The sequence below is a fragment of the Dipteris shenzhenensis genome, chromosome 24 (genome assembly GCF_047967505.1).
Source record: "Dipteris shenzhenensis isolate YYH24624 ecotype China chromosome 24, Dip_SZ_1.0, whole genome shotgun sequence".
In the NCBI taxonomy this organism is placed as follows: Eukaryota; Viridiplantae; Streptophyta; class Polypodiopsida; order Gleicheniales; family Dipteridaceae; genus Dipteris; species Dipteris shenzhenensis.
In genome coordinates, this window is record NC_141619.1 from 17,973,858 (window position 1) to 17,988,813 (window position 14,956).

A 14,956-nucleotide genomic window follows, 5' to 3' on the forward strand; every position below is an offset into this window, starting at 1 on the left:
TCATACACTTGTCTTGGGGTTGTCTTTTCCGGACCCATCTTCACCATGAGACCCGCGATGTAGGCACGCTTGAGCATATGATATGCTTCATTGGCTAGACTAGAGAGACAATGCTTCCACTCTCACTTTCAGGATCCACGGACCAAAGGGTTGCTTTTTGGTCCGTCCAGCGGGGATGTATGGCAGTCCATGCTGGGGGCCAGACTTGTTGGATATAGAGTGGGCCAGGGTGGAGCGGCTACAGGTTCTCATGTTATCACAGATGATCGGTGGTAAGCCATCCGTTCCTCACCAGATCATTCGGGCGGAGTTTGGGTCACTCCCATTACAGCTAGATGTTCCATTTCGGGTCATCACGTATCTTTACCGAGTCAGGGAGTATGGGGATTACACCTCTGGGCGTAGCAGGCTACCATGGCTAGCACTGTCCTCTTTTATGACACTTGCAGTAGGAGGGGATCAGGGGTGCTGGTATGCACGCACAAAGAGATGGTTTGAGGTACTGGGGCTCCACTTGGACAGACTACCTCCATTCCAGTACAGCATGTATGCTCCGTTTTTTCCCCTCCTATCACACAAGGTCAACCTAGCTATCTGTGAGGATCTATTACAGCTACACACATTCCGGACCTGGGTGGGCCCGAGTGATCTTCCAGTGAAGCTGGGCTTCACAGAGATCACTTCTTACATATTACAGTGGAGGGCTTCATTGACCCACTAGGGTACACATGTTTACTTACCCCACTCATTGAGGATCTCTCTTGGGTAGTTCCGAGTCTCTTCACATAGACTTCATATCGAGAATGGCAGAGTAGAGCGACTACCCAGGGAGACACGCATATGCACTTTGTGTGACATGCATGAGGTTGAGACAGAGGAGTATTCATCTTCAGGTGAGCTGTTTACTATGAGATCCGCGGACGTTACTACTACCTCTTCAAAGATAACTATGGGATTTTGGCCTGATTCATGTCCTACCCAGACCAGCGATGTTTGGCAAGTTTTGCTCATGAGGCAGTCAGACACCGCGAGAGGATACTTGGAGCACGGAGACATGAGCAGTTTTTTTCCTTGGTTGATCTCTTTCAGAGCTCTATCACAGAGTTTTTCCAGCCAGATGACATGGACACCCAGGGGACGAGGCCTCGCCATGACCGTGACCTGGAGCTTGTGACCCGACAGTTGAGACAGAGGGTTGACACATAGATCACACTTGGGGACATCCCCTTCTAAACATGGGGACATCCCCTCCTTGTTTAGAGTCGGGTCCCGCCCGATGGGGTTCACAGTAGCCTTGGTTAGATGCAGAGCTATGACCAGGAGACATGCCGGGGCTGCACCTTTGAGTGGCCGAGAGCACTCTATCGCTGATTTCATGCCCCCGTTGCCTCATCCACCCTGATGTCCTGATGATGATGATGATGAGATAGTTGACTACCGACATGACTATGTTGTACTTAGGATTTAGTACTAACATTCCTCATTTTTTGCATTTGCATTGGTTGGGATGCTCGTTTTAGTAGCTCCACCACCACATCTTGTTTGTACCAGGTTTTTCAGAGTCTCATAGACCCATCGGTCTTCCGAAGACTTTAATAAACTTTCTTTCTTTCTTTCCCCTTAAGGGGTCGGGACCTCATTCTATCCTAACCCTTAGGTGGTTCTTGTATTGCTGACCTCAACGTTATCTGCAAAGAACTTTCAGGCTTGCTAAAAAGTGGTCTGCTTGGAACTGGACTAAAAGAATGAAAGGAGAAATGTCGGAGAACTAAGGCAGGGCAAAGGAAGGGAGGGTAGAAAACACGACAGAAGGAGATGCTTGCAAGAATAAGATACGAGCAAAAGAGGGAGGGGATGTTTTGTCTTGTGTTTTTTTGACCTGCAGTAGGGAGCATAAAGGAAGTTGTATGCTGGTACTTTAAAGCAACCCCTCTAGATGGGATTTAGGATTTTGTTAGTACAGTCCCCTGCCCCCTCCCCTCCCCCTCCCCCCCCCCCCCCCCCCCCCCCCCCCCTGCCCGCCTGCCGCCCCCCCCAACCCCTGTCCCTTCCCCTTTTTCTGGTTTGGCATTCCATGTTGTCAGCTCATCTCTATGTATCTGTTTATCTCAGGCTGAATGTGTCATACCATTGTTGAGATCTCCGATTATCAGCACTGAGGCGTATGAAGCAATGATGAAATTGGCAGGATGTGTAGCACCTTCATTACGACACCTTGCATCTGATCTGGCAGCCGCTTTAACCATCATCACAGTGTCACAAGCTTCTATTTTTCAAGAACTCGAAGAATTTTCCAGGGTCCCTGCATCACAGAAGCAAAAGCCAGGTGTAATACGATGTGTAGTTGCAGGCTTGGTTGTTGCTTGCAGGGAAGGACCGCTTCCTGCAGCTTCCTTTGCTTTCGTGTTCCCGGTACAGTGCAATTCTCCCAGTATTCATGTTTCAGATTTTGAGGAGTTTCATTATCATACAATAATAAAGTGGTAGGTAGGAAGATAAGATGCTGTCTACTATAATATATCATTCATCGATAGTAACTGATGTTTTTCTGTGTGGGCAGATTATGGAGGAGGTTTTGGCATCACCCAAGAAGACCCAATTGCATGATGATTTGCTTGAAGTCATTTCACTTCATACTTCCCCTGTTATGCCCTTACCACGCTTAAAGATGATGGCGGTAAAGTTTATTGACGTTTGCAATCTTGATTTTTCATGGGCACGTATACCTAAGTGAACATGCACGCACACACACTTTTTTTTTTTTTGTGGGAAGAAATCTTTTATTGCTGTAAAATAATTACATTCATAGTTACGTCGAAAGTGGAGTAACTAACACTCAACTAGAAATCTCAGTATAAGCTGTATATACATCCTGATCAATCAAATGAGTCTGAACACAATCATAGAATGATTGGTGCAGAGATCGTTTGAAAAAAACAAAAGATGAAAATAGGGGATCACCAAAGACTCTATGATTTCTGTCCAGCCATAGAGTCCACAGTGCCCAGTAGCGTACCCATACAAAAAATAAGTCAAAACCGTGTCTAGCTGGATGAAAATCAAACAACCAGAAAAACCTGCCAAAAGTAATAGTAGGAAATCGCGCTCGAAGCCTCTGTTGGATGAGAGCGATGAAATGACAAGTATGTGGACAGTGCTAGAAGATGTGAAGCATAGATTCAGCATAGTGTAGGCATCTGTGGCAAATAGCCGGAGCAATATGTCTATGTGCGAGTAACTGGCCAGATGGAAAAATGCCAAGTAGGACTCGCCAAAGGAAAAGCTGTTGCCGAAGAGGGACATTATAATGCCAAAGGAGACGCAGTCGCTTTCTCCACCACTTTAGTGGGCGATCCATATGCCAAATAGTATTTGCTCTGTCAGAAATCCAAGGCGAAAATAATAACACTTTATACAGAGATGACACTGTGATATGTGAGAGCTTCAAAGGATGGGCTGAAGAGGAAGAAGAATGTAGAATCCAATCCTCAAGCCTATTCTGAAGTTCCGAACGAGGTACCGGCAAGAACGGTTGAAGCATTGCTGAAATCCGATGCCATAAAGGACGATAATGAGCTCCCAAACCGTATTTGCTAGCAGCCATAGAAAAAGATAAAAGAGTGCCATCATCCTGAAGTACATCCGCCACAGAAGAGATGCCTTTGAAAGAGAGAAAATAAGAACGTCTGGGTTCTTGTATGGCCAAAGAAGGGTGGAATACTTTAGACCTATAAATATTCTCAGCCCTCAAAGAATTTCCCGACAAAGAATCCGGGCCATTTCATTCCAAGTGGGATAAAATATGTTTCCAATCAATAAGTAGATGAGAGACAAAAGGGCAGCCTCTGATCTTGCCTTGGATAGAGCCAAATAGGAAATTCCACTGGGTAGGCTGTCAATGCCCAAAAGCAGAAGTATCAATATGTAATAAAAGAGAGCGGATCATGAAAGCCCAAGGCTGATCTCCTTGCATAAACTGCAACATCATTTTCCCTCTGTGAGCAAGTAGATGCATTTGAATATTGAGAATGTTCAGACCTCCGTGCATCTTTGGAGAACGGAGACGATGCATAGAGAGTAATCTGAGACTTTTGTTGCCATGTTTTGAACACCAGAAAATTTCCATGATAGCTGACATAAAGGAAACCAGATCTGCCTTAGTGAACATGATGAGAGGCAGATAAAATTGTATGCATGCTATCAAAATGGATTGTGTTATTCGCAAACGAACATGTAATGGCCAAGTTGCAAGCTTCCAATATTCAAGTTTTTCCCTCAACTTTGTGAGCACCCAATCAGTTTGTTGAGAACGGGTGAGTCCCCAACCTAGAGGATAGCCAAGATGTCGAATCAATTGAGAAGTGGGAACAATTTTCCCAGGCCACAAAAGAGTATGCCATTCATGATCATGCAACGGCAACAGTTTTGATTTCTGAAAATTGACCTGAAGACCAGCAGCCAATCCATATGTAGAAAGAGCCTCCATAATCATGGACAGATCACTGCGAGTATTTTTTGGGGTAAAGAATGAATCATCAGCATATGCTTGAGCGATCATGCTACGGCTGCCAGGAATCTCCAAGCCATGCAACTGGTCAGTGTCCAAAAGGTGGTCCGGATATTGAAGCATTGGATGAGTGGCTATGGCAAGAAGTAAAGCTCTTAGGGGACATCCTTGCCGAACAACCAAGAGTCCAGTTTGTAGAAATATCCCCTGAAAGTATGCAGGCAGCTTTACTATCTTGATATAGCGAAGTGATAACTTGCTGCATTTTTGTGCCAAATCCCAATGCCTGCATAGTCGATGAAATAAAATCCCACTTAACAGTATCAAAGGCTTTGGCAATATCATCTTGCAATAGCAAAACATCCTGCTGCATGTATTTGGCATATTCAATTCCAACATAGGCATTAGCAATGTTATCTGTGATATGCCTACGCGGAACAAAACCATATTGCGCAGAATGCAACCCATCATGTAAAAACCCCTTTAGCCGATCGACAATCATTTTGGTAGTAACTTTGTAAATGACTGGCATAAGGGTGATAGGTCTCCAGTCAGCCAAAGATTCACAAATTTGCTTTTTTGGAAGGACTTTAACAAGACCTCTCTTCCTTGTCTGGCATTTTCTGATTTTGCCAAGCAGCGTTCACCATATACAGCAATGTATGCTTCAAATAAGGCCAATATTCTAGAAAAAACTCAACTGTAAGACCATCCCATCCTGGAGATTTCCATCTACCACAGGATTTGATTGCATCTGACAATTCTCTCTCAGTAAAAGGTTCCTCCAATTCCAAAGCTTGAGTAGTGGAAATAATAGGAGAAACATGCTGTAACAGTAAATTTCATGCAGACAGAACCTGCTGCGAGGGAGGAACTGCAGAACCAAACTGCTGAGAGAAATGATGCACACAAACAGAAGCAAGCTGTGACCGTGAGGTAGTCCATGAACCATCTGGCAGAAGTACCCTGCAAATTTTTGATTTTAATTGCCTCTGATGCAAGCTTTTGAAAAATTGTTTGGAAGAGTAGTCTTTATCTGTAAAGGCTCTTTGTCTTGCTCTAATGTCCCATTTAGCCAGTTTCCTGTGATCATTGAGTTGAAGACAATGTCTAGCTTGGCATAGTGTTGTTTGCTCATGCAGGGACAACGAACGAAGATGGCTGAGTTCAGTGAGGTCCTTACAAGTGAATTTGGCATGAGCAATAGTTTCCCTCAGAGTCTTCATGTAAGACTTGCCATAACCTCTAATCACAACTTGCATTTTGGAAACAAAAGAATCCCATGCATTGTCAATATCAATATGGCTGTGAGAAGACAGAGAATGAGATGCTTCAGTAACCATTGCCTTGAAAGCAGCATGCTGCAAATAGCTATTGTTCACGATCATATGTCTCCTTTGTGGCAATCTATCATCTGGCATATCATAAAAGGATAACCTCAACCATAAAGGTGCATGATTTGAATGCACAAAGGCATAGTCAATCCACATTTTGCATGTAACATCACCATTTTGTTCTGGAGCTACACTATACCATCGATCCAGACGTTCCTGATAAGAAGAAAGGGCATTATGTTGGAAGGTGTATCCGGGTGACAAAGGCTGCAATTCCTTCCAAAGATCAACCAAATCAAGATGCATCAGTAATTGAGACCATGCATGCCTTTTAGGGGTTAACATATGAGTATGTCTGGAGGTATTGTCACCGTGTTGTGGAGCATTATTGAAATTCCCACATATAAAGGCATGATATGTCCATGGATATTGTTGCATAGCATCCAAAATTGCAGTTCTTTCTTGAGAGGATTGAGGTGCATAGACAGAAGCAAATTCAAACACCTCTCCTTGAATGATGTAGTGAAGAATAAGCCATCTGCCTTTATTGTCATTTAAAGCAATAACTGGCTGAAGCTCATGTTTGATAAGAAAGACTACCCCTAAGAAAGAGTGCTCCCCAGCATAGAAAATATCATAGCCACAATAGTGACTTGTCTTTCCTGCATAGACATGTTGGTTGTGTTCTTGTAATGCCACTATGTCAGGCTGAAATCTATTGATATACAGCCACACAGATTTCCATTTCCTACTGTCACACATCCATTAAGTGTAAAACATTTGATATGAGCAGTCATAGTTACAGATATTTATAGTAAAATAACAGCTATGTACAACAACAAACTTCATGATGTCAGCCTCTTCCCTGAGAAGAAATATCCACCTGAGGAGTAGACAGCAAAGCAGCAAGCTCTTCTTCAGGGAAGAGTGTTCTGCTAGCTATCACTGCAGCCCATGCGATCCCAATTCGTGTATTGACCTTTGGGGAGTTTCCACTAGAAGATGTGCCATTCCAAGTGCGAGGGGGGTGGAAGTCTTCGAGCAGAAATAACTTTTCTTGGACTTTGCCATCCATCAATTGGAGGTTTCGGTCCTTTTGTTGAGGGTTGAATAGCAGGAGGTGAATGTGAAGAAAGATTCCCATTTGAAACCACTGGAGCTTTGCCTTTATCCTGAGTTTCAAAAAACTATCTATTACCTTTGTTTTTAATTCCAATAGAGGTAGGAGCATCCTTAGTAGGCATTTGAACATGCAAAGTAGTAGGAGGCATTTTATGCTGATTCATTGGACACTTTGAAGCCATGTGTCCAAATTTTTTGCAGTCAAAGCAAGCCCCTGCAAATAATCCCCATTTCAATTTATAAAAAGCACTTCCCATGTCGACATTGTTCACCGTGATTGAATAAGAGTCTGGTGTGGGATTATCAGTATCCCAGAGAATGCAAAATCAATTAGAGTTGCCATTAGGCCGTGGTGGGCAAATCACTTTGCCTAAAGTCGCTGCAATTTTAGGCAAGAGTGAATCTATGCATTGCGGGAAGTCTACAACTTCAACCCAGACCGGACATCGGTGTCGGGATCAAAGTCTGAAAATCCCTTGTGGGAGACCATGGCAATACGTGCACCATTTGCTGCCCAAAAAAGAGGGGTGAATGTTCCAAAAGCATTTGCTTGTGAATCTCATCTACCATAATGACCTCAAAAAAACCCCTGGCTGCATAGTGTACCTTGCGAACAAACAAGCCAGCCAGTGTGCGAGTCAACCAGTTGCCTACCTCTGTAGCAGATGGCATCCGGCTTGGGAAAAATAAAATGACTGCAAACCATTGGTACCACACCAGATCATTCTAGCAGAGTTCGGCGCCTCACCCCTACAACTTGATGCGGCTTTCCAGACTATCACTTATCTCCACAGAGTCGGGGATTTCAGCTCCTCCGCCGACGGTCGCCTCCGCCTACCTTGGCTAGCCCTATCCTCCTCTATGGCCTTATCCGTTGATGGGGACCAGCGATGCTGGTATAGTTGTCTTTCCAGTTGGTTCACCCGACTGGGCCTCGACTTAGACCGATTGCCTCCTTTTCAGTACAGCCTCGACGCTCCACCATCTCCCCTCTTCCCCACTGACCAGGAGGTCAACTGGCTCATTCGACCGGATCTGCTCCAGCTCCACACCTGGTGGACATGGTTTCTTCACTCCGAGCTTCCTGTGAAGCTCGACTTCTACTGCTGACACTGCCTCCAGATCTCACATAAGGGCTTCATTACACCTCCGGGTTACACACAGCTTCATCTACTACCACATGCGCTCTGGATCTCCCTCAGTCAGTTTAGGGTTTCGTCACACCGACGATTACGGATCGAGAGCGGACGCGCAGAGGGTATTCCACGAGAGGGCCGCCTTTGTCCACTTTGCGACTTGCAGGAGATCGAGTCGGAGGAGCACTTTGCTTTCAGATGTCCTATCTATTATGCCATTCGAGGCCGGTACCATTGCCTCTTCCGCGACGGATTCGGCCCCCTCCCACACATGCTGCAGTTCCCGGATCAGCGATGCCTAGCCGCTTTCTTACATGAGATGACTCGCCACCGAGATACCTCTCTCCGAGCACGGCGACACGCGCAGCACACCTAGCGTGAGGACACCCAACGGCCCATCACTGATTTCTTCCAGTCATAGGATACCTCTCCTCAGTCTAGCCGACGACGCAGACGTGAGCGAGAGCCAGAGCCACGACAGCTGTGCCAGCGGATAGACTCACACATCCGGGTCCATGACATCTCGTCTCTGCTCTTTGTCCGCCCCACCGGGGTTACTGTTGCCCTCATCCACAGGGCCACCCGCCGCTCCCGACGACCGAGCTTGACTAGACCGCGTGACGTCAGAGGCCAATCATCTATCGCAGGGTTTTTTCCGGCCTCCCATTTGACGGCCCCTCTATGATTGGTCTCTGACGATCACCACCTGCACATATATATTGTATCTCCCCCCCTCTGCCCCATTTTTGGTGCCCCCCCCTTCTTTTTTGTATTTTTTGGAGGTAGATACATATTTTTTGTATCAGGACTAGACACACCGTCCTTCATAACCTCTTTTTTATAGAAACGGTTGGCTGGCCCGTTATGAGACCGCCACCGTTACGCTCATTGTATCAGTGATCTTTAGTCTCATAGACCTTCACGGTCTCCCAAAGACTTTAATAAACTCTTTCTTTCTAACTGGATCCACAATTTCATCCACTTCAACCATGAGTCCAACTGATGGAACCGAGTCTTTCCACTCTTTCCTTGTGTCTGTAAAGCCTTCATGCATGACATCATAGACCAGTTGTGCCTCAACAGAATCATGTATCGGGTCATGCTGACCCTCAGCCTGCTTTTGCCTCTTGGAATGAACTGAACGATCCTTTTGAAAAGTTTTTTCATAGGAATATTCAGCCATATCTTTGGAAGAAGGTGGAACCCAGAAAGGAGGTACTTGTAAAGTGATAGTGGAAAAAAGAACAGTCCCAAAAAAAGCCCACAAAAAAGCCCACAGAGCAGAAAAAAAGAGTGTATTTGTAAGGAGAAAAAGGGGAAAGAGAGATGTAGAGGTCGAGAAAAGATAAAAAACAGTTTTATAGAGGAAAAGGAGAGAAAAAACCAGTAAAAATTCCCAGACGAACTATATTTCAGAGAAAGAGGGAAGATTTTGGCGATGGAAAAGGTGCATCGGACCCAGAGACCCAAGAGGAGAGAAACGGGAGCAAGGAGCCCTCAAAATCAGTGTATAGAAATAGTCCGCAAGCAAATCCTTGTACAAAATCGATCCAGGAGCTGGAGATGAACTGGCAGCACCAACTTGTAGCAGGCGAAACAGTCCGTACAGGCCGTACACCTGTACGGAATCTGTACGGGGCTGTGGCGGGCTGTACGGCAGATGGCGGCTGCTCCAAATCACTGTATTTTGAGCTCTGGTACAGCGCAATAGGAAGCTGAGGGTCACGGGCTGGTTGGGGGAGGGTCTAGAGCTGTTGCGGAAGGCTAGAGCTCTCTCTCTCACTAAACACACACTTTTTTTTTTGTGAGAAGAAATCTTGTATTTCTATGGAATAATTACATTCATAGCTGCTTCAAAAACGATGTAGCTACTACTCAACAAAAGATCTCAGTATAAGCTGTATACACATCCTGACCTATCAAACGAGTCTGAAAACAATCGTAGAATGATTGTTGCAGAGATCGTTTGAAAAAAAGAAAGGATGAAAATAGTGGATCACCAAAGACTCTATGATTTCTATCCATCCATAAAGTCCATAGGGTCCAATATCGCACCCATACAAAAAATAAATCAAAACCCTGTCTCTGGGGATGAAATCCAAACAACCAGAAAAATCTGCCAAAAGTAACAGTAGGAAATCGTTGTCGAAGCCTTTGTCTGATGAGAGCAATGAGATCAGAAGTGTTTGGACAGGACCAAAAGATATGGAGCACTGATTCAGTAGAGTGCGAGCATCTGTGACAAACAGCTGAAGCAATATGTCTGTGTGCGAGTAACTGTCCAGATGGAAAAATGCCAAGGAGAACTCGCCATAGGAAAAGCTGTTGTCGAAGAGGGACTTTGTAATGCCAAAGGAGACGCAGCCTTTTTCTCCACCACTTCATTGGACGATCCATATGCCAAACAGTATTTGCTCTGTTGGAAATCCAAGGTGGAGGTAATAACACTTTATATAGTGATGACACTGTAATATGTGAAAGCTTCAAAGGACGGACATATGAGGAAGGAGAGCGTAAAATCCAATCCTCAAGCCGATGCTGAATTTCTAAATGAGGTACCGGTAAGTACGGTTGGAGCATTGCTGAAATGTTATGCCATAAAGGACGATAATGAGCTCCCAAGCCATATTTGCGAGCAACCAAAGAAAAAGATAGAATTGTGCCATCATCCTGAAGTACATCCGCCACAGATGAAATGCCTTTGAAGGAATAAGAACGTCGGGGTTCTTGTATGGCCAAAGGTGGATGGAATACTTTAGACCAAAAGAGATTCTCTACCCTCAAAGAGTTGCCCGAGAGAGAGTCTCTTCCTTTCCATTCCAAGTGGGATAGAATATGTTTCCAATCAAGAAGCAGAGAAGAGACAAAAGGGCATCCTCTGATCTTGCCTTGGATAGAGCCAAATAAAAATTCCCACTGAGTAGGCTGCCAATTCCCAAAAGCAGATGTATGAAGATGTAATAAGAGAGAGCGGATCATAAAAGCCCAAGGCTGATCTCCTTGTAGAAACTGCATCATCATTTTCCCCCTGTGAGCAAGCAAATGCATTTGAATATTGAGAATGTTCAGACCCCCGTGCATCTTGGGAGAACAGAGACGATGCATGGAGAGTAATCTGAGACTTTTCTTGCCATGTTTTGAACGCCAGAAAATTTCCATGATAGCTGACATAAATGAAACCAAATCTGCCTTAGTGAACATAGTGAGAGGCAGATAAAATTGTATGTATGCTATCAAAATGGATTGTGTAATTCGCAGACGAACATGTAATGGCTAAGTTGCAAGCTTCCAATATTCAAGTTTTGCCCTTAACTTTACTAGCACCCAATCAGTTTGTTGTGAACGGGTGAGTCCCCAGCCTAGAGGATAACCAAGATGTCGAATGAATTGAGAAGCAGGGACAATTTCCCCAGGCCACAAAAGATTGTGCCAGTCCTGTGCATGTAAAGGCAGCAATTTTGATTTTTGAAAATTTACCTGAAGGCCAGCAGCCAATCCATATGTAGAAAGAGCATGCATAATCATGGACAGATCAACCCGAGTATTTTTTGGAGTAAAGAAAGAATCATCAGCATATGCTTGAGCAATCATGCTGCGACTGCCAAGAATCTCCAAACCGTGCAGCTGGTCAGTGTCCAAGAGGTGATCCAGATATTGAAGCAGTGGATGAGTGGCTATGGCAAAAATTAAAGCACTCAGTGGACATCCTTGTCTGACAGAGCAAGCAAGAGTCCAGGATGGAGAAATATCTCCTGAAAGTATGCAGGCAGCTTCACTATCTTGATGTAGCCAATTGATGAGTTGCTGCATTTTTGTGCCAAAACCCAAAGCCTGCATAGTCGATGAAATGAAATCCCACTGAACTGTATCAAAAGCTTTGGCAATATCAACTTGCAATAACAAAACATCATGCTGTGTGTATTTGGCATATTCAATTCCAATGTAGGCATTGGCAATGTTATCGGTGATATGCCTACGCGGGACTGCCTACACGGGACAAAGCCATATTGTGCAGGATGCAACCCATCATGTAAAAACCCCTTTAGCCGAGCAACAATCATTTTGGTAGTGACTTTGTAAATTACGGGCATAAGAGTGATAGGTCTCCAGTCTGCCAAAGACTCACAAATTTGTTTTTTAGGAAGGAGTTTAACAAGACCTCTCTTCCATGTGTCTGGCATTTTCTGATGTTGCCATGCAGCATTCACCATATATAGTAATGGATGCTTCAAAATAGGCCAGTATGCTAGAAAAAACTCGACTGTTAAACCATCCCATCCGGGGGATTTCCATCTGCCACATGATTTGATTGCATTTGACAGTTCCCTCTCAGTAAAGGGTTCCTCCAATTCTAAAGCTTGAGTAGGGGAAATTATTGGAGAAACATTTTGCAACAGTAAATTCCGTGCAAGAAAAACCTGTTGCGAGGGCGGAGCTGCAGAGCCAAATTGCTGGGAGAAGTGATGCACACAAACAGAGGCAAGCTGTGACCGTGAAGTAGTCCATGATCCATCGGGCATAAGCACTCTGCAAATTCCTGTTTTGATTCTCCTTTGATGCAAACTCTTGAAAAATTCTTTGGAAGAGCAACCTTCATCTGTGAAGGCTCTTTGTCTTGCTCTAGTCTCCCATTTTGCCAGTTTCCTGTGATCATTTAGTTTAAGACAATGTCTAGCCTGACATAGTGTGGTTTGCTCATGCATGGACAAAGAACGATGATGACTGAGTTCAGTGAGGTCTTGACAAGTAGACTTGGCCTGAGTAATGGTTTCCCTCAGAGTCTTCATGTAAGACTTGCCATAAGCTCTAATCACCATTTGCATTTTAGAAATAAAAGAAGCCCAGACATCATCAGCATGAAGATAGCTGCTAGAGGAAAGACAATGAGCTGCTTCAGTAACCATTGCTCTGAATTCAGCATGTTGCAAATAACTATTGTTGATGATTAGATGTCGCCTTTGTGGCAATCTATCTTCTGGCATCTTATGAAAAGATAAACGCAGCCATAGTGGTGCATGGTCTGAATGCACAAAGGCATAGTCAATCCACATTTTGCATGCGAAATCCCCATTTTGTTGGGGAGCGACACTATACCAACGATCCAGTCTTCCCTGATAAGCGGAAAGAGCATTATGTTGAAAAGTGTAGCCCGGTGACAAAGGCTGCAATTCCTTCCAAAGGTCAACCAGATTTAAATGCAAAAGTAGTTGAGACCATGCATGCCTTTCAGGAGATAACATATGATTGTGGCTGGAAGTGTTGTCTCCCTGTTGTGGAGCATTATTGAAATCCCCACATATGTAGGCATGATATCTCCACGGGTATTGTTGCATAGCATCCCAAATTACAGTTCTGTCTCGAGATGACAGAGGTGCATAAACTGAAGCAAATTCAAACACCTCTCCTCTAATAATGCATTGGAGAACAAGCCATCTGCCTTTGTTGTCATTTAATGCAATGATTGGTTGAAGCTCATGTTTGATCAGAAGGACAACCCCTGAGAAAGAGTGCTCCCCAGCATAGAAAATGTCATACCCACAGAAGTGTCCTGTCTTACCTGCATAAATATGTTGGTTGTGCTCTTGTAATGCCACTATGTCAGGCTGAAATCTGTTGATGTACAGCCACACAGATTTCCATTTCCTACTGTCACACATGCCCTGGACATTGAGTGTAAAACATGTGATGTGAGCAGTCATATATACAGATATTTATAGTAATGTAACAACTATGTACAGCAGCAAAAAGTATGAGGTCAGCCTTGCATTTCTATCTCAGGGTCGAGGCTTCGCCCCTGAGAAGAAGTAGTCGCCTGAGAAGTAGACAGCAAAGCAGCAACCTCTTCTTCAGGGAAGAGTGTTCAGCTGGCTGTTACTGCAGCCCATGTAATCCCAATTCCTGTATTGATCTCTGGGGTGTTTCCGCTAGAAGATGCACCATTCCAAGTGCGGGGGGGGTGGCATTCTTCGAGCAGAAATAACTTTTCTTGGGCTCTGCCAGCCATCAGTTGAAGGTTGCTTTCCTTTGGGCATGGATTGAGTAGCAGGAGGTGAATGTGAAGTGAGATTCGCATTGGTAACTACTGAATCTTTGCCTTTATCCTGACTTCCAGGATGCTGTCTACTACTTTTATTTTTGTTGGCAACTGGAGTAGGAGCATCTTTGGTGGGCATGTGGACTGGCAAGGTGACATGAGGCATTTTATGTGGGTTCAGTGGACACTGTGAAGCCATGTGTCCAAACTTTTTGCATTTAAAACAGGCCCCTGCAAATAAACCCCATTTGAGTTTATAAAATGCATTCCCCATGTTCACATTATTCACCGTGACTGAATAAGAGTCCGGTGTGGGATTATCAGTATCTGAGAGAATGCAAAATGTGTTTGAATTGCCATTTGGCCGTGGTGGGCAGACCACTTTACCTAAAGAGGCTGCAATTTTAGGCAAAAGTGAGGCCATGCATTGGGGGAAATCAATGACTTCAACCCAGACTGGGCATCTGTGTCTGATTAAAGCCTGAAAGTCCCTTGTGGGAGACCATGGCAAGACATGCACCATTTGCTGCCCAAAAAAGAGAGGTGAATGTTCCAAAAGCATTTGTCTGTGGATCTCATCCACCATTATAACCTCGAAAAAGCCCCTGGCTGCATAGTGTACTTTACGAACAAAAGAGCGAGCCAATGTGCGTGTCAGTCAGTTGCCTATCTCTGTAGCAGGTGGCATCCGGCCTGGAAAGAATAATATAACTGCATTCTTGGCATACTCTCTGACTGGATCCACAATTTCATCGACCTCAACCATGAGGCCAACTGAGGGAACCGAGTCTTTCCAGTCTTTTCTCGTATGTGCAAATCCTTC

The 14,956-nt window shown here is 44.6% G+C and overlaps 1 protein-coding gene across 1 annotated transcript in view; it reads left to right on the forward strand.

Annotated features, from left to right (window-relative positions):
• Positions 1-14,956, forward strand: part of ILA (putative protein kinase regulator ILITHYIA) — a 210,060-nt gene that overhangs the window by 111,861 nt on the left and 83,243 nt on the right. Inside the window, exons 19-20 of the mRNA XM_087395165.1 lie at positions 2,113-2,412; positions 2,561-2,677. Coding sequence (XP_087251291.1) covers positions 2,113-2,412; positions 2,561-2,677 — 417 coding nt within the window. The remainder of the gene's footprint in view (positions 1-2,112; positions 2,413-2,560; positions 2,678-14,956) is intronic.